Source organism: Symphodus melops (genome assembly GCF_947650265.1).
Source record: "Symphodus melops genome assembly, chromosome: 2".
NCBI lineage: Eukaryota > Metazoa > Chordata > Actinopteri > Labriformes > Labridae > Symphodus > Symphodus melops.
Window position 1 is genome coordinate 8,366,632 of NC_136692.1, and position 20,330 is coordinate 8,386,961.

The following is a 20,330-nucleotide window of genomic DNA, read 5'->3' on the forward strand; positions in this document are numbered from 1 at the left end:
CGCATCCTGTCCCTCGTGTCATGCGATCTGATGTTTTGGTCTCGGTTTTTTTTTTTTTTTTTTTTTTTTTTGACAGCATTTTAGCGACTTGCGTCACTGACACTCGTCTTGTCTCTGTCTCTCCTTTCAGATCGTCGCACAATGAGCTGGAGAAACACAGGTAAGGTGCCAACTGAAACCCTCTGCATCTCCCTGGTCTGTCCTGTTTACACGCACGCCTCTTATCCACCTCCTCACAATGCTGAGTGAAGGAACGCGTCAGATTTCTTCCCTCTCGGTAGCTACCCAGATCAGAGGTCATCTTCAAAGAGATTTTTGATGGGCTAATTCCTGGTGTCTGAAAGTGGATAAGAGTGCGATTTCATAAAGCACAGCCCTCACATTGATTAAATCCGTGTCTCCATTTCACCGTTTGAAAGTCGTTACCATGTATGGAGAGGGAATCCTGTCAGTAATGTGATAATCCTGCCCGGACTGACGCTGCGAGCGGAGGCGGGTTCAAATCTGGTACTCGCTTGTCATTTGTCCAAACTGAGAGGCTCACAGATGGCACAAACACACACACACACACACACACACACACACACACACACACACACACAAACAAACTCACATGCAGCACACTCAAGCTCACAAAACAAAACAAAAATATTTTTCCTTCTTTTTGGAATCAGCTTTTGGTGATTCACCACTTGCTCTTTAAAGAGACAAATGTTTTCTTGTTTTTTTTTCTTTCACCAACTCGGTCATAAACTTCACAGATCCCCCCCCAACAAAAAAAAAAGAAGTCTTTCTTGTAAGAAAGCAAAGCCTTTCTGTATTACACACACACAAAAAAGGAAGCTGCTTAAGGGAAGTTTTGGTTGTTGCTTCAAATCACCTGAAGCTGATTCTCACTGAGCATTTTTCTTTGAAACAGCTGATGTGACTTTTAGCATGTGAGCAGAGGATGGGAGAGGGGTTTGTCTTTTCAGGCTGCATTTGCATGACACACACACACACACACACACACACACACGCTGTCACACACAGTGAGCGACCGGGGTTTGCCAGTCACATGTCTGAGGAGGGAGTGAGTAATGGCTGCGTGTGCAGACATATTCCTCCTGTGAGCAGAGACGGGACGTGGAAAAACGGCTCGGCCGATCACACTGCAGGTGTTGAGACACTTCAAAGTTACCTCACGTCCGATATGACGACGGGCGTGGTCGGCGTGACGTCCAGATTTACCAGTAAAGTTTTCATCATCAGTTTACGCACTTCATGTGTCACCACATATTTCCTGAAAAAAAAAAAAAAAAAAAAAAAAAACGACATTTAAACGTAGAGCTGTGACGAAAAACACGTCACTTCCGTCTCATGTCATGGCCATGTAATGAGCGCTTAAATACCTGACATTATTTCCAAATAATAACCATCTCCGTTAGTGCATTTCATTTCCAGACACTAAACACTTAACACTGAATTTGCCAAGTCCCATTGGCGGATAGTTTAACTTCATACAATCTGGCCTTTTTCCGCATTGCGGTGGAGATTCCCTATCAACACTGTTTGTTTATCCGCCAGTGTTTTTCCGGAAACAGAACAGTAATGATAGCCCTGTAGTGACGACGGATTATTGTCACCCACTGCAACATCCTGTTTCAACCGGTCCGGACCTGCTCACGACTCTGAACTTTGACTTCACGTGCGCGTGTATGTACAGTCGTGTAGTTCCACTGGAGTTGTGCAATTTGAGTAATCGAGAGCTCGAAATGATTCGATTCGTCAACTGGGAAGTGAATCGTCATTTATCCCGCAAACTGGGAGATGTTTGCAGCTCACAGCTTCCCGAGACTTGATGCGGACTTGATGCGGACTTGATGCGGACTTCCTCCCGCGTGTCGCCGACGTGTGATATGTATCGCAGGTGTTTTTTTTTTTCTTTTGAAGCGTACGTCTCAGACAAAACAAGTGCGCTTTAAACTGTTTGAAACGCACATGATCAAAGACAAAAGAGAAAGTGCCGGGGATGCATTCTTCTTCTTCTTTGAACACAATGGATCCAGCGTCGTCCGCCTCCTCACTTGATCTCTGTTTATCTCCACGAGAAAAAACAAAAACCTCGCCGCAGCTGTCCTGTTCAACCTGTTTCCACGAGTGCGTGACCGGCATTTCATTAGCAGCGTCAGCCCTCGCCTAATCTCCGGCGATCCTTGTATCGCTTCATAAAAAAAGGGGGGCCGGACCTATCCTCACGCCCTGTAGCGCCGCTGCGGGGAGGTTCTGCGGCCTGACTCACTGACTCTTTGTTGGGTCATGTGTCGGTGTGTTGGCTTCACGCTGGCGCAGCACAGAGCCGTCCTTGTGCTCCGCTGTTCACGTGGTAAAACAAGGTGACTGATTAATGTTCGGCGGGAGCGGAGAGCGTCGACTTTGTCGTGTGAATAATCAGATCGTGGCTTTCTTGATGTTGGCAGGGCGGTGTGCAGAGGTCTCTGTTGTTCTGAAGGCTTCCCATTCTGCTTGACTTTCCAACACTGTTTTGAGTTAAACACGTGTTCGGTAACGTCTGTGTGCTGTTCTTATGTACAGGAACTGGTGGGATTACCACGCTCGTGATAGAGCCATGACATCTTAATTTGTCTATGTGTCCAGATGGAGGCTCAGATGTGTCCCTTGTTGTGGCTCCTTTGCATGTTCGGTGTCCCTCGTGAGGCTGGCAGCGGCTCAGGAGGCCCCCCCCCCTCCTCCCCCCCTGCATATATTTGTGTCCTGTGTTATCAGAGAGAGACGTCTGGGTGTTTGCCAGCAGCGTCCCACTTTGCTCATTTTGTCCTGACTTGACCTGCTTATCAGCTGCAGCCGCCACAGCTCCGTGCGTAGACCCCTCCTCGACTATGACTCCGCTACTTTTTTTTTTTTTTTTTTTTTTTTCGGATCGACTTATTTTCTCCTCGTCATCGCATTGGCACGGCGGAGCATCAGCTTCACATGCGAAACCAAAAGTGTGGTCGGTCCCCCCCCCCCTGCCAACCGCTTCGCTGGCATCGCTTCCTTCCCATTTCTGACTTCAACCGCTTTCGATGACGGGCATACATGACGACTGTGTTTCCTTCTCTAGAAACTCAGAGGTTTTGTTTTCCCACACATCACCTGTTTACAGGAAAGCCGACGCTGCTCTGGTGCGGCCAGCTCTCTGGCATGTTTGTGCCGCGTCTCTTCATTGAAACCGGGATTTGCGGCTCTATTTTTAACCTCTGCAGACACAGACACCGCCCAAGTCTCGCCTGTGTGCTCTCGCTTTCGCTTCTCGATCCGCGATGCTCAAAAGTTTGCAGATTGATTTCTGTACAAACAGGTACTGGTCCATTCCAGTGCAGGGCAGGGAGTGTGTGCCATGGATTGAACCTAAACCTGAACCTTAAACTGGACGCAGGAGCAGGAACTCACTCGGTCACGCTCTCATCTTCTAATTCAATTTACTCTCCCTGTGTCTTCTCCTCCCAGCTGTGAGGAATGACTTATTTAGCTTTGAGGACCTCTTTCCCCTCTGAGTGAAGCTCCTGTTGTGTGTGTGTGTGTGTGTGTGTGTGTGTGTGTGTGTTTAAGCCGGACTGAGAGCTATTTGAGTGATGGTGGTGTGTGTCTGTGGGAGGTAGAGCCCTCAGTCCACAGCTCTGTTACTTCTTCTCCTGACCTTCTACCCCTCATCTCCCCCTCGTTCTTTCTTTCTTTCTTTCTAATAATCTGTTTTTTTCCTGTGTTGTTTTTTTTTTTTGCCCCCTCTATTCTCCTGACTCCGGCTTCCTTTTTTGTTGTTGCCATCAAACAGAGTCAGCAGAAACCTGAGGCAGTATAAGGAGGCTCTCTGTGACTGGCCTCCCGTCTGCTTCTTTTCTGCGTTTGATAGGCCTGTTAATCCTGCCAATCGGCATTTTCATGCAGATTATGAACGGCACGACGTCGGTGAACACGTGAAGCCGAGGTCATACTCAGTCCACGTCGTGCTTTTTGAAAATGCAAAGAGACACCAGAAGAGTCCAACGTTAAAGATCGCCGCTTACAGGCGACTTTGAAAAAACAAAACAGAATTGTTTTATGTGTGGCGTTCATACGGTCTCATGACTTTGGTGCTTTACTTCCTGAAATGGCACACTGTGTGTTACATTCCTCGTGTGTGTGTGTGTGTGTGTGTGTGTGTGTGTGTGTGTGGTGACCTGCAGTCATTAGGTTTGCTTATAACCCACAGTGATGAGTCGGATCATGAAGCGATGTGTCTCAACACATATTTTCAAAACGGATCAATTTGAAATCCGAGAACATCGACCTCCCCGTCTGTCTGAATCCAGTGACTTTAGTTTCATCGCGTTGGACTTGATCGATGAATCTTTTCTGATTCACTCTCAAGCTATAAGTTAGTCTTCGAGGCGCAGGGTGACATTTTCAAACATCCAGCAAAAGTTCCAAACAGCCTGCATATGAATTCATGAAAGACAAATGCCGAACATGTTGAGGGACTGTGACGCTGGAAGGTTTTCATTCTAAGACGACTCCTCTTAATCACAAGGAGACGTGATGAAGTTATTGATGCGGAAACTTGAAAGTGATCACATTAAAAATGAAGTCCAAAAAAAATGAAGAAAGGAACGTCTATATTTGGCTTTAGTTTTTCAATCTTGACATATTTTGCTGATCGAGTCGTTGAAATTTCAAATCAACCTGATAGATTTAAAGGATATTTCTGTTGCTACAAACAGACACTGTCATCGTGTGTAAACATCAGGACAGGCCGGATCATCATTTGTCCAGATGATGATTCCACGTTTTCTCTCAGGAGAGGCAGGGTGGATACTTTTCAAAGACTCGTCGTGCACAAAGAATAAAGAAAGCAGCTCCAGTTGGAGCTCGAGAGCAGAGGTGACATGTGGAATTTCGGCTCCCTGAGGTCGCCGAGCCTTGAGAAACTCGCTCATGTCACGTCTGACCTGCTGTTACAGAAAGAACTATCTTTGGAACGTCTGTGTTGATGCACTGGCTTTTCTGGGGGGGGGGGGGGGGGGGGGGCGTGAACACGACCACTGCAGACCTACATCTTCATTGTGCCCTGCTCCCTCTCAGGTGTCTCTGCTGCAGGAAGCACCACCTTTCTGTGTCAGCGAACTCACCGCACAGCAGCTGATGCTCGTCAAAAAATACATTTAAAAAAAAAAAACAGCGGCGATGGATGCACTTTAACAAGGCGCACGCTTAGCTTTAGGGGAACAAACAAAACAATTCACAAAATACGTTTAAAGGGAGCAGAGGAGAAGAGGGAGCGAGCGAAGGATTTTTGATTTTTGGTCCTGGAGGCGGGCGAGGAAGAGGAGGACGCCGAGACGTTCTCGAGCGTTGCCAAAAGGGAAGGCGAAGTAGGACGTGGCTGCTCCTGTGGGTGTGTGCGAAAGCTAGCAGCTTGAAATTCAGGTCAGCGGAGTATGCACACAAACGCTGGAATGTGGAGTTAAGTAAGAGAGGCTGTTTAGGGGGAGCGCGCGTGTCAAAGAAGGGGCAGGAGGCTCTGCAGCTGCATCCATGCACACTGCTGCATGCTTCTTCTGCACGCTGCACCGAGACGTTTCTCACACAAGTTAGTCGACATGCAGTTTTTTAAAGCTGTGAGCTACCTTTTTAGGCCTGTGTATGTTATTTAATGGAACTTAGGATTTATCTTAAACCAGTTGTAGAATGAGGTCTTCTTTTCTCTTCTGAATCTTTTATCTTTTGGTCTTTTTGGTTGGTCCCCGATCCTCCATTTGTCCCCAATCAGCTCAAACCTCCCTACAGACGTAAACAACCAAACTGTGTTTTGGTCAACATGGGAGCTGGAATGCGTCTCTTATATCACCAGATTCCTGTACGTGTTAAACATTGACAGGGTTTGTTTTTTTTCTTATTAAAGCACGCCGCGTTCGGGGGGGGGGGGGGGGGGGGGGGGGGGGGTGATGTGTTTATTGAGCTGATCTCAACTTGTCCCTGCTGGTCCAACATTTGCAGATGCACTTATAAAAAGCACACAGCGGAAAAGCAATTAATGTCCGGGGTCTGTCATTTGACGTTGTGTTGAAGTGATTCAGAGATGCACAGGGAGACGTTTCGAGTGTCTGACAACCCCCCCCCCCCCCTCGTCTGTTTGCTCACACGCTCTGCTCTTTAACTTCTACTTGACATCTGTTTTTGTGTGTGTGTGTGTGTGTGTGTGTGTGTGTGTGTGTGTGTGGGAGCTGGCTGTGGTGAGGAAGAGATTTTGTAATGAGCCGTGCTCACACGGGGGGATCGTTTCAGTAAGTGAAAAAAAAAAAAAAATCAAATGAATGTAATTGCGAGGCATTCCCGAGCACGCCTGGTGGAAGTGTGTTTCGTGTGGAAATACTACGACAGAGTGAACAACAAAGTGCCTAATTCTGCAGTTTCCTGTGTTTTTTTTTTTTTTTTTTTAATCGGCACTGTTTGTAATCCTTTGAGTAGTGAACAAAAAAAAAAAAAAAAACCCGGGCGCCTCCCTCTTGTTACGCTGCTGTAAGTGCTTGTTTGCTCGCGTGTGAGAGCCGAGTCATGTGAGAGCGAGCTCCATGTTTCCTGCCGTCAGGAGAGCCCGTTTAGGGAGTTGTTGTATTTTCGAGTTGTCTCGTCTGGTGGCTGTCAGGACACGGAGGGCGGGGGCGTGGCAGCCTCCGCCACAGAGAACAAATACAGATAAACCCTTATGAGTGACAATCCACATCAGCGTGAGTAACAAACGTGCCTCTCCTTTTGTGAGCTCGTGTGCTGAACCAGTTTCACCCGAGATGCCTCAGCGTCGTCTTGTCAGATCTCCTGTAACTGTAAACATGTTTCAGGGCAGGGCACGAGGGGTGACAGAGAGACTGATGAGGGGCTGCTGAAAGGGCCCGGCGTGTGTGTGAGTGGAATGTAGTGTGTGTGTGTGTGTGTGTGTGTGTGTGTGTGTGTGTGTGTGTGTTTTGCCGACTGGCCCCTGGGAAAGGCTCCTTCAGCACCTCTGCAATCCCTCCATCTGACTCGTCCTCCTCGGGAAGCTGCCAGCCAGATGTGGAGCCACTTCACTGGCAACCCCCCCCCCCCCCCCCCTCCATAATCCCCAAACCAGCTCATCGCGCTGATGACCCACACCCACACATCGCAGGCTCACATGACAGAGCCGGCTGTAAACGAGGTGCTCGGAGTTTCAGCTGTGAAAAGTATTCGTGACCTCCACGAAGGTTCAGAGAATCACTTTTCAAACGAAAGAGATTTGGCACAAATGATTGTTAAAAGAGGATAAACGACTGCAGTGGAAATAAAAAAATCCTCCTTTATTACGACTTTTACAGGAGCTGAAGACAAACTGGCAATAAATGTTTTATTACGACCTATCGTGTTTGCTGATTCAGCTAAACGCATGTCGATTTGGCTGTGACACGCTAACACAGCAGGTCAAAGGTCATCCGAGTGATGTTTGTCCTTCCTGCACACATTTGCAGCTGTAAACGTGACGCTTATACTTAGCGCTTCATAATTCTGGCCAATCCTATTACTGTCGGTGCACTTCATTTTTTATTATTATTTTGTTTTCTTCCTCCGGGTCAATTATCTCACCTCACGCCCGCTCAGACAGAGCCGAGCAGAAAAACTGTCAGGCTGATGTGTTGTGGGCCGAAGTCAAAACACTCGAGGGTCCGCCGCCGTCGCATTCTCCTTTCTGTAAAGCCAACGGGGAGCAGAACTGAGTCAGCCGGAGGAAACACTGCAGCGGTGTTTCTGCACGACCTCTGAACTTAGCTTAGCGGCTTTTGGCTCCTTGCCAGACTAGCCGCTCGGTCCTGCGCGGGTTTTCTTTTTTTTTTTTCCGGGGGCCTGAGGAATGCGCCGGGCTGCAGCGAGTCTCATTAAACAGTGCAGTGAGTGAGTGAGGGGTGAGGGCTCGTTGTTTGCACTGGCTCGCCTTCTCAGGCCCTGCAGCTCTTTGTGTAACGATAGATCTCCAATCACAGACCCCCTCTCCCCCTCCCCTCCGGGACGTGACTGTCACTGGGACACTGTGTTCGAACCATTGTGCGCACCCTGTGAAAACTTTGCTTTTGCTGCTGCGTACATAAATGTGCTCTCTTTTCTCCCACCAAGCTGCTGCAGAGACGCCCGAGTCCACGCAGCGAAACAACAAGACGTTTTCATGATGTGCGAGAGCACATCTGCGAGCGGAAAAAAAAAAAGGTCCGACGTGTACTCGGTAACCTCGGAGCATAAGTCAGCAGTTCTCAAAGAGCTTGCTCTAGTTTCTGCAGTTTTCTGAGCAGAGGTTCCTTTTTTTTCCCTCCCCCCCTCCCTGCTTTTTTCTTCCTCGGCTTTGTTTTGGCACCGAGGGAAGGAAGGCCGCAGATCAGACACAAATCACTCTGCACGTGAGAACTGTCAGGTGACCGTGTCCTCCACAGACGTGTCTGCAGGGCCAATCCAATTGAAGACGTTCTCTGAAAGTCTCACCCGGAGGGAAACTTCCGGCTGCGTTGTTTTGTGCCGCTCTACGTCTTGCCGAGTCGCCGAAAACCGACCCGACAAGCGCTGAGACGCAGCTGTGACACAAGAAAAGAGGCACTTTGAGAATCCTCACTTTATTTTTTTTATTCAAGAGACGCTTATTTGAATCCAGAACATGTTTCCAATGGGCTGTGTGTCCATCCTGAGTGCACACTTTGAGCTGGACCAAAACAAAAGTCTTCTGTGACGCCACACTGAACGCCTCACACTTCACTGTGCCGCTCTTCATAAACCGGGATATTTTCAACCCAGACAAATTGGAGGCCTGAATGTGACTGGGGAGCACGTGGGGGCCCCGGCGGTGCAGACGGTCTGCTCTGCCTTCACAGACACAACACTCACGCGGTGCCACGCTTTGCACTGCTCGTTGCAGGCGCTCTGATAAACATTGCGTGACAAGGGCTTGGCTTGGAAATAACAAACGCGAGCGAGGGAGGCTCCTAAAGCACAAGCTAGGAATTGACTCTGCGCTCTGAGAGCGTGTGCTGCTCGGTGTCCTGTCTTTGTCGATGTACATCACTAACTGAAGAGTTTCTTCTTTCCTGGACAGAGACGGGGAGTCAAGATGGAGAGACTTTTAGAAACTTGTTCAAACTTTTGACTGATGCCAATTCAAAAGGACACAAAACTGCACCGACACAGTTTGGAAAGAAGGTTGAAAGGTTTCGCTATTTGAAGCTTTTACAGAATTTTCACATTTAAAAAGCAACCAGCATCTCTTTGATTTTTAAAATATATATATATATATATATTGGTTGATTATATAACACTGTTAAAGAAATTCTCTGACTTTTAAGGGCAGCGAGCAAAGACGTGTTTCAGTCACCTGATGATTGGAAAGGTTTCTCTTTCCGATGAAATCAAAGCGGGAGGTGTTTCTGAGGACTCGAGCGGCAAACAGTGCAGACGCTGATGTTATTTCCATGTGGTTAAAGACATGTTGGAAGTGCACATTTTCCGCCTTCCGCACGCCAGGTAAAATATGTGGCGAGCTCGCAGGTGGGGCCTGACATGAGCCAGTCAGTAAAAAGTTTTCTTGGGTGGGGGGGGGGGGGGGGGGGTTGTCAGGGAGAGTAGTCGGGGAACGCCTTGTTTTTGTTTTTCATTACAAGGGAGTGGGAGAGGGGGCTGGGAAGGGGGGGGGGGGTTATGCCCATTGGCTCAAATTACCCTTTGGATGGTGTGTGTGTGTGTGTGTGTGTGTGTGTGTGTGTAGCACTGCCTGGTGCAGCTGAGCACACTGCGCTCAAAGAAGCCCTTTTTCAACCCCAGGGAAAGTCATCCCCCAAACTCGGACTCTGTGTCTGGAAAAAAAATCCCCCCCCCCACTTACACACACACACACACACACACACACACACACACACACACACACACACACACACACACACACACACACACTCTTCCTCAGACCCCCACTCTTCCTCAGACCCCCAGCTCCTTCCTGCCTGCTTCCCCTGGCTGCACTCCAAGTGCTTCATGTGGCTCGACTGGGACAGGTTGAAGGTGGCCCCCCCCCCCCCCCCCCCCCCCCGCCCCCGTCCTTAGAAGACACTTGTTCTCCAGTGGGATCAGGGTGTGTTGGTGTTGGCAGGGTGGAGCAGGCGTGGAGGGGTTTCACTGGATGGAGCGAGTTGGAATTGCCCCCTGGGAGAGGGCTAAATAAAAGAACCAGAGCACTTTCACACGCCCTTTTCCACGAGCGCCTGTTTGCACCTGTACAGACGGAGAGGTGTTTCAGGACACTTTCAAATCAATCTTTTGAAAAAAAAAAAAAAAAAAAAAAAGTCTTTCCTTTTTTTTTAATCTGGAGCATTTTTTATTTTTTTCAACAGGTTGAGTCAAAGCTCAGCAAGTCAAAGATGCACGTCACTTAAAGTTTGGGATTTTTTAGTCAGGTCTAAAAGACGGTCTTGATACCTTGAGGGCCGTCACTAAATGAAACGTACGAGGCCGGTGAGAGGGGGGGGGCGGGGGGGGGGGGGGGGGGGGTCTTCACTCCATGGGAAAAACAGAGGCGACGCCCTTCCTGAAAAAGAAATCGTAAAAGACTGTGTGTGTATAAAGAGAGAGAGAGAGAGTACTTTCTGTGTCCTCCCGTGAGCCCTCGAGAGCTTCATTTCTCTGATTAGGTTTATTGTGGTGGCAGCGATGGCCAATGGAGACCTCCCATTGTTGGAGTTTGTTTACCGTTCAGACAGAGTTCTCCAAAGGAACGGGAGAAAAAGGGGGGAAGGCGAGCTAAGAACAAAGACACGCTTCATGGACAAGCTTGACTAATGGACGATTGAAAGGCCTTTATGAACAAATGTGAATGGACCAAGGACAGGGGGGGGGGGGGGGGTTGGAAATTGACTGTTTACATTTTCGTTGTGAATCAAATCATTCCTTTGACATCATTTACAATATCCTCTCAAAGTCAGAGTGTGTCTTTGGCTTCAGAGTTTCTGGATTCACTTCTGCATCCTGGCTGCTGTTTACTCGTGGATCCAGGGTCGTTGGCCTGCAGGGCTTTGGCAGAGATGAAGGGTTTTCCAGGGACACAGCGTGCGTCTTAAGGTCAACCCCTTGAGTTCAAACTTCTCCAGGCTGTCCTTTTTTGGTCGATGATGATTTGTGCGTCCAGTGACAGTGCGTCTATGAACGGCGTTTCCATTGTGTTACAAACGGGCAGAGATAGACAATGCACCACGAGACAGCGCCGCAATAAGGAGGTCAGTGTGTTGCACTGACGAACGATCCTCGCACACCAGTGTTAGTTGGTTCCCGTTGTTCTGTTACTGGTCAATTTCAAACCGAAACATTAACATTGTCAGTCACGCAGGGAAGAACCGCCTGAGATGTAAACGTTTAGGTACAACCGCTACAACTTTTAATATCAGTCTCTCGTCTCATGTCATCATCATGCTGAATGTCTGCTGACTCTCTCTCTCCCCTCCTTTGTGCTCATGTGTTTTCAGACGTGCCAAACTACGGCTGTACCTGGAGCAGCTGAAGAAGCTGGTGCCTTTAGGTCCCGACAGCACAAGACACACCACACTGAGCCTGCTGAAGAGGGCCAAGATGCACATCAAGGTACTGACAAGAACAAAGCGTTTCGTTGAGTGAGCCTTTCAGAGCCATAAGTTACAAGGAGCTCTGCAGATTGTGGGAAGTTTTAACAACCAAATGTTAGTGATTCAGATAATTAAGGATTAATGACTCTGTCTTGAACATTTTGCTTTTTAACGTTTTTACATTTCTGATGTATTAAAGTCAACTTACGACATCTCTGTGAGCTCTGATATTCGAATTGATTCAGCTTTGTGAATGACACTATAGCCAATGATCCAAAAATCACAAGATCGAGTGATTGATTTTTGATTGTTGTGTCATACAAGACAAGCGTTTGACAAAACTTATAAACTTATAAGCTTCTAAACGTCCAGTGATCGTCAGGATTTCAAAGGTACATTTCATCCACCAAAGGTGTTCTTAACTCAGCGTGAAAGGAAAAACACACGAAAGAAAACTTCTCCGGGTCACATCGATCTGTGTTCCCCTTCGGACGCTTTCACTTACCGCCGACTTCACGAGACAGAGGAAGGATTCCTGTAAAGACCGAACCTTAAAGCTTTAGAACAGTTCAGAACAGGAGATCATAAAAAAATCCCGGTTGTTCTTATTAAGATAAGATAATCCTTTATTCACCTCGCAGAGGGAGACGTTTACAGTGTTACAGCAGCAAAGAAGGATAGCAGGAGAAAATCACTCAGTGCAAAATGAAATTAGAGAAAAAATATGAAAATGCCAAAAAAACTATGCATCAAAAATAAATATAAAGAGGTTAATAATCTCCAAACCTGTGCTCTACATCCCTGTCTTTGCCTTCTTTAAGTGTATCATTGCTTTTTTTTCTTTTAACCTTTTAATCAGAGGCTGCCTGAAAACATGCTGTCAGAAAAGAAAAATAAAGGGGACAAATGAGTCAACAGAGAGAAGTACGCAGGACATTTGGTAGCTGGTTTTTCAGATAGTCAAAAGGGATGATCAATCAATCAATGAAAGTTTATTTCTATAGCACATTTAAAACAACCTTGGTGGACCTTGGTGCTGTACAGGCAAAAATCACACTATAAAAAAAACAGTAAAAAACAATGATGGTGATGATGATGGGTAGTTTGGTTGAACTTCTTCTTTATGGCTCATTAACTGTTGCATGGGAGCCTGCAGGCGAACAGCTCACGTCGAGTTGACTCCAGGACACATGCCGTGCTGATCTGGCTGTTTACAAGCAGCAACAGTGTGGTTTTGTGGAAAGTCCAGACGTATGCGAGTTTTAACCCTTCATTTCCTGTTTATCGTGCACATCCTCTGTGCTCAAACCAACGCAGCTGATTCTCGACAACTGTGTCATGTTTTCTCGTATCATGAGGCAGCGACGTTGATCCACCACCGACGAACCGTTCATGTGCAAATAAAAGTGCAAAATGCAAAGTAAAAAGAGTGTTAATACTCCTCACAGAGTCACCTGGCTACTTCCTTATTGCATGACTACATGTGTCTGACAGCCAGCTTTTATGTTCAAATCATTTCTAATTGGTTCACTTTTCTTCTTCTATTCATGAACTTGTGATATTTTGTCTTACATTTTAACAAGAGTCAAAAAGCCTTTAAATGAGGTTTAATATTGTGCCTCATCGATAAAGTCCCCAAAATGTCAAACGCTCTTTACGCCTACTTTTCTTTTCCTGCACAGGCAGGTTTAGATTCCTGTTTCAATCAAGCACAAAACCTTTAGAGAGAGGGGCGTGACAATCCACCAAAGACAAGTCTTCAAAACGACCTGAAGGGGGCGCCGTTTACTGTAGCAACATCCAGATAAAATACGAACATCCACGGTTAAAAGAGAGCGTGCAGATGGAGATGTCGGTTGCAACAAACATTATCACTGATTTTCTTTTTGTCGTGTGTGTGTGTGTGTGTGTGTGTGTGTATGTGTGTGTGTGTGTGTGTGTGTGCGTGTGCAGAAGCTGGAGGAGCAGGACAGGAAGGCTTTAAATGTGAAGGAGCAGCTACAGAGAGAGCACCGCTACCTCAAACGCCGCCTTGAGCAGCTCTCTGTCTCCGGATCGGTTGAACGCATTCGCACCGACAGCATGGGCTCCACCATCTCCACCGACTCTGAGCAAGGTACGCTGACTTAACGAAGCACACCGGCTGCACTTTGAGGGATCAATCTGTTTGTCTGGGACGTGAAAGTGTCCCCTTTCAGCCGCTTATGAATTCTCCTCAGTCAGCAGAGAGAAGCTTGATTGTATCATGTGGACAGTGCTGGGCCTTGTTGTGGTTGAGAGGTAATGTGACTATGACAATCATGTAAATCACATGTAGTTCACCTCCATATTTCTTGCAAAACAAAAGCCATCAGGGCGCGCTCAGGCCGAGGATGACACCTGCATTCTGAAGCCTTATCTGTTTGCGAACCAGTGCTGAACACATCACTATTAGTGCTCTGAGCTGTTTGCATTCCTGATGCTGATAAACTCTGAGCCTCACACTGATCCAGGTGAAAAAAAGCTGATCCTAGTTAAGTCCCCGGTCCTGTTTGCAGTCAAAGGTTAACGCCTCAGTCTGCTGAAAAGGGAATCTACCTTTCCTCCTCAGCTACTGATGCAGGGGCAAATGACGTAAACTACAAATATTCAGATCTGTCGTCTCTGAGGTTCTGGGGGGCATTACCGACACTACCTAATGCTGCAACGTCTATTAGAACGCAGCTACGTATGTCGAGACCTCAGCCTCATTACTGGATCACGTTACTGCTAGGATGTGAGACAGTCAGCAGGATTTGAATCAGAACCCGACTGATGTGGGATTTTGGAGGTTTAGACAGATTTTAGAAGGGAAATGTTTGAGCAACGAGCGGGAATGTTATAGAATCTTTCTACACGGACTTTTGCACTCACACCGCCATGCTAAGGTACTCAGAAGTCTGATAGTCATATGGAAGAAAATGTCAGATCAGTCAGATCTTCACATCACTAAGCACTTCTTGTGCATAACACCGCTGCTCTGCTGTAAAGCTTCGATTTGTGCTGCAGAAAGTGCAGAGAGTGTTGTGAAGCATGAAGGTGGAGCGCACTCTGCTGGACAAACGTATAGACTGTATCTGTTACAGGACAACTGTACTGGTCTGGCTCGAGGCTGAACTTACTTCTTACAGTTCTACAGTTAAAAAAAACTTTATTGCAGGTTTCAACATTGCACCATTTCAGAATTCCACACTCATTTGGTACATTTCCCCACATATCTACATTATTTTATCAACATGTTGACGTTCTTTTAGCCGTTCTGAGCAGTCTGTCCGCCGGCTTTCTTTTACTACGTTTGTTTTGATTCTTGCTATTTTCTTTCACCGGCTGAAGTTAACTTCCGGCATGCCGGATCTACGTCATCGTTGTTATTGTCCATGGTGTCGCGTTGAGTGTCGGATCTGTAGGAATCAGATTTGAAACCACCTCCTCAAGTAGTTTGAATCAGATTTGGAAAAATCGGATCTCGTGGCTTTTTGTGTTCAGACTGGACAAAAAATCCAAACCTCATACAATCTGGATGAGCTGAAAATTTGGAGGGATTTGGAGGTGCAATGTGAACAAGGCCGTATTAATCCAGGATAAAGTAAACACAGTTGTTTATCAATGAATGGGGATACGGCGTGTGAGCACAAAGATCCGTCTGTTAGTCCAGAGTTCACAGCAGCCTGGATCCTGGTTTAATCCACACGCACAGCAGCGCTCCCTAATAAATATTCCCTCACGGTCTGATGCTAATAAACAGTTCCCCCTCTCTTCTGTTTTATTTTCAGCAGCAGTGATTTAACCTTATGTATTTTCTTCTTGCGTACAGAGGTGGACATAGAGGGCATTGAGTTCACTCCCCTCGAGGCGGACAGCGTGGACAGCATCAGCGACGGCGAGGAGGAGGAGGAGGAGGAGGACCACTACAGCCTGCAGAGCAGCTCCAGCGACACCAGCTACACAGCCACACATTCCCACAGACTGCAACCGCACCACTGTTAGACGCCGCACGGCCATCCTTCTACCAACCAGCGTCCTACGCCCATGCTCCCCCAACTTTCCCCTGAGCATTTTGCTCAAAGCTGAGGTCGCCTACTACCTACAAGAGAGCAGTCTATAACAGGGGTACACCCTCAGCCTGTGTCCGCTTCCCTGGTCCCAGCTTTCCAGGAAGCACACGGGGCAGAAATGCCACTCGAGCCTTTATGACCCCTACCCCCCCACTGCTGCCCCCCCACTGACCCTACCTCACCCTACTGTTTCCTGCCTGAACCTGTCCCTCCTCACACCCCCTGCCTTCCCACTGCCCTCACAACCCCTGACCTAGTGTTGCAGCAGGCTCAGAGAGAGCTCAGCAGAATTTGTGGTTTTTAAAGGGGACATTTGTGGTTTGGTGTTCAGCTTTGACCTGTTAATCAGGAACTGTTTGTAAGTGTGTGTGTGTGCGTGTGTGTGTGTGTGTGTGTGTAATGCCCAGGAGTGTTAAAGGGGGGAAAAAATCCTCAAATAAGTTTCACTCATAACCCTGAAAGCTTTTAGGAGAAAACCTTCGTCCACCTGTATAAGTGAAAAGAGACGACAGATGACGCTTACATTATGTCTGTGTTCAATATGAAGCCGGAGCTAGCAGCGGCTAGCTTTGTTTGATACATAACTACATTCAAACAGCTAGCCTTCTTGTGCTCAAACTTTCTAAACAAATATGCTCATCAGCACTTAACCAACACGTATTATGTCGTATTTAATTAATCTGCATAAAAACCGATGCATAGAACTTGCCAAGTGGTTGTTATAATGGGGTTTTGAAGTCACAAAAACCCTGGTTAAAAAAACAACAATTTAACAGCTTGTTATTTCTTTAACTTGAAGGATTAAATGTGTTTTTATTTACTTACTAACTTTAGGTGCTTTACAGAGACTGAAAAGCTGATTTTCACTGTTGGGACAGAGACAGGCTAGCCCCCACCACCATTTTTAGCCTTTATGCTACGCTACGCTATTGACTGCTAGCTCTGGCTTTGTATTTTGCAAAAAGATATGACAACAATACAATTAGTTTCATCCAGTTTCCCAAAATATTCCCAAGATAAATTCTCTTTTATTAAAAATGTGTGAAAAATCTGACAGGTAACAGAGTGTGGGCCAAATCGAACAGAAGACATTACAGAGCTGTAGCAGAGATTAGATTATGTATATAGATGTACATTTACTGTCCAAACCCTCATGTCTCCCGCTGGTTGGGTTGCCTAACCACTACTCCACACTACTGACCACTACACTATAGCCACTCATGGTGTGGATGGACTACTATGAGAGATCAAAACATTTGATTTGCCTCAGAATTCAAAAAAAAAACTCTACTCCTAGATTGATGATAAAATCGTGTGTTTTCCTCCTCAGTAGCAACTGATGTAGCAAAAAATACGAGAGGGGTGCTTCCTCTCGAGTGTTTAAAGGATTCTGGTGGACCAAGAGGTGTCTGGGGAGACGTTTTACATTGTTAACCTGTTGATGGCCACTGCGCGCTAAAAGAGAGAATTCCCATTTCTCTACAGCTCTGTAACTCTTTTAAGCGGTGTTGAATGATGTGTGCGTGTGTTTTTCTTTAGTCCTGATCAACCAGTCAAATCACACGTGGGAAGTAATATTAAAAGACAAAAAAAAACTGCCAGCTCTAATGATGTGTTCTCTGTAGAGGTGTTTAGCTAACCCTAGCAAACTAATCACTTTCAGATTAATGTTTAGTTTCCTTAACAAGGCTCAGCTAATTTTGGCTCTGCGACCTTTGCTTTCTCCCGGGGCTTCTGGGTACAGCTGAAGACTAATGTAGTTTCATTTGTTCTTTCACTTGTCTGTAATTTATGCACAATAGTCACTATTGACGGAGGAGGCGCTCCTGTCGCTCTCTGACCTTTTCAATAATCATCAGACCTCAGTCTGTGGCAGTCTTTAGAGCTTGGCGTCCCAACACTTTAAAAAAAAAAAACTAAGGCCAGTCCACAACGGCAGGTCAGACCAAAAAAATAAAAAACTCTGAAAAAAAGCATGAAAAAGTTGCATAAAAGCTACTTGTCACTTCAAGTGATATTAGCCAGTGTAGTCTATATTTCTTGTATTAAATTTTGTATTATATTTTCCTAAATGTTCTCTTGTAATGAAAAGACAAAAAAGAGTGATTATCTATCTATATATACATATAAATATATATATAAATATGAAAGACAGACTGATGTGAGGCCAGGCTTGTTGAAGGGAGAGTGGGGGCAGGGGAGCTAATACACTGGCCCCTCTCCCATGGGTGACTCTCTTTACAGTCATTCTGTGCCTTGGTGAGCCTTCAACCTCCATCCTTCTCCTCGTCCTCCTCGTCATCCCAGCTCAGGTCACACTCCTCTCCTCCTTTTAATCCCCCCCCCCCCCCCCCCCCCCACTCCTTGTCCTCTGGCGGGGCTAGAGCAAAAACACTTCCACAGAAGACCTCATCGGACATTATTCTTTAAATAGTCTTTTTGGTCCTTACTGAACAGCCACTGTTGTTGTACACCTTCGCCCAGGCACTCCTCTCCCCCCCCCCCCCACCCATCTTCCAGTGCCGCGTCTGTCACAGCAAAATTGTAAAAAGAAAAAGAAACAAGAACACACACTGGTAAACTCCCATGGCAGCTTCCAGTCGCCCCGAATGGTTACCAACGGGGCTGAAAATCTTCTGGGCTTGAAGCGTGTTAATCTTGTTTTGTTGATTTAGTGATTTTACTTTTATTGTATGTCTACTTTGTGTTTGTTCATTGGGAGTCACTGGGACAGGAGCGATAAAAGAATAATCCAATCAATGGCAGCTTAAGGTGTTATCCTCCACGCTCCCGGTGGTCCGTCCCGAATAAAAATAGTGTTACCCATTGATCAGGGGACCTCTTGAGACACAGCAATATTACCATCTTGTGCTTTCCGAGGGAGTGGGGTTGGGTGGGTGGGGTGGGAGGGGGTTTAAGACAAAGCAGGTGGTCTTTTGCTTTTGACTCTGTGGTGCATTTTTTTTTTTTTTGTGACCAACTCTATATTCTGTTTGGATGAATTTGACCTCCTATCTGCACTCTCTCCAAACACTGCAGGAGGGAAAAACAAACTAACAAGAATTATTGTTTTCTTTTTTTTTTTTGCCCTTGATAGTTTACATACATGTCAAAAACATTTGTACATGACTGTTTGTAGCAAAAAAAAGAGAGTCCTTTCTCAATTAGTTGGTCGAATGAACAACTTGAGTAAATCCCATTGTTGACATTTAAAGTGATTCTCTTGCACAGAACCTCCCAGCAGAGAAAAGACTGAGTGAATGAGGCGAGCTGAGGGCCAGATATGAGATTATAATTTTTCAGTGGCATCATTGAAAAACATACATAGCACACAGAAAGAGTGTCTTACGAGAGGCTGGACGTGGAAACGTGTAGTTTGAATGTTGGATTGATGGTGTTTATGGAAATACTTTTAATGATGTGCCTTGGAAAAAGTTTTTTTTTTTTTAAAGAAGCCGAGATTGTACCAGTTAATGAGGGCTGTTCAGTCAGTTACTGTCGTTTGTATTTGTACAATCCCTTGGAGAGGGAGGCAGCTTAAGATGTTACCACCTACTCCATCTTTTCAAAAGAGAAAGGTAAACATGTCAAGAAGCTGACCGAGCTCTTCACTGAACTAAGATCAAAAGTGTAATTTAGGAGTCATCAGAGAGACGGGGCTCAGATTAAACGGGGGTTGACTTCACAGTAAGTACAGACAGAAGGGCTGATATTTGCTTTCATGTTGCTGTTGCACAGAGATTTGCTCCAGTGTTTTTTTGTTTTTTGGGGTTTTTTTTTTAAGAGCACAAAAGCACTGTGTGAGATCTCCAGAGATGGAGAAGGAAAGGGTGGGTGAGGGGATCAAAATCAGGGTGAAGCAGCGACTTGAGGACCCCTCGAAATCAAGGCTGAGCACACAGACGAAACTCAACGACATCATCTCCTGCCTGCTCTGGAACAGTGCTGATGAAATATCTACTCAAGGACTTCCATGAAATTTTATTCCTGCCAAATATTTAGTCACTTTTAAACCTTCCATTCTGAATGATTAGGTCCTCTTTATGTAATTCCAGATGAGTAGCTTTAACATTTTGTTTCTTTAGGTCAGCATCCCGCTTTCCACGCCCCAGCCCAGACAGTTTTTTTTCCCTCCTCGTTTCGTGTTTTTTCTTTTCTATCATTTGACACTAACGTGAGAGATAGGTGTCACATTGTTATCCTTTGAACCTAGAGGCTGCAGAGGAGGGTGAAGCTGGCCAGGATTTAGTGATAGATGGAGGGGGGGGGGGGGGGGGGGGGGGGTCTTTGTCTGGGCTGACATACTGTGTAGAGCAGGGAGAGTTCTGTGCCAGAGACCTGTGAATATGTTCCTTTTTAGCGGACGTGTAATATGCATTCAGAAGATGTTATATAAGTTCCTTTTATTTCTTTGTTTTGTGCGTGCGAGTGTGCGACACAAGTACCTGGTGCTGGCTACATTTGAGCAAACACTTGAAGGTATTGTGTATTCTCTCATTGTAATATAATTAAAAAAAAAAGTTTTATACATAAAGCTGATGCTGTCCCTTCATTGCCTATTGAGAAACACTGTGAGCACAACGTCACAGGGCTCGCTGCGTGACGTGTGCAGAGCTGAAACTGATCTGTTGTGTAGGATCATCACTTT

At 46.2% G+C, this 20,330-nt stretch overlaps 1 protein-coding gene across 2 annotated transcripts in view; it reads left to right on the plus strand.

Annotated features, from left to right (window-relative positions):
• Positions 1 to 20,216, plus strand: part of mxd4 (MAX dimerization protein 4) — a 24,926-nt gene extending 4,710 nt beyond the window's left edge. The window contains exons 3-6 of one of the 2 annotated variants that reach the window (XM_079337175.1): positions 131 to 160; positions 11,514 to 11,628; positions 13,563 to 13,725; positions 15,442 to 20,216. In XM_079337175.1, coding sequence (XP_079193301.1) covers positions 131 to 160; positions 11,514 to 11,628; positions 13,563 to 13,725; positions 15,442 to 15,614 — 481 coding nt within the window. In that variant the 3' untranslated portion in view covers positions 15,615 to 20,216. The remainder of the gene's footprint in view (positions 1 to 130; positions 161 to 11,513; positions 11,629 to 13,562; positions 13,726 to 15,441) is intronic. The other variant, XM_079337176.1, reaches the window with a different exon arrangement.
• Positions 20,217 to 20,330: the final 114 nt, after the last annotated feature.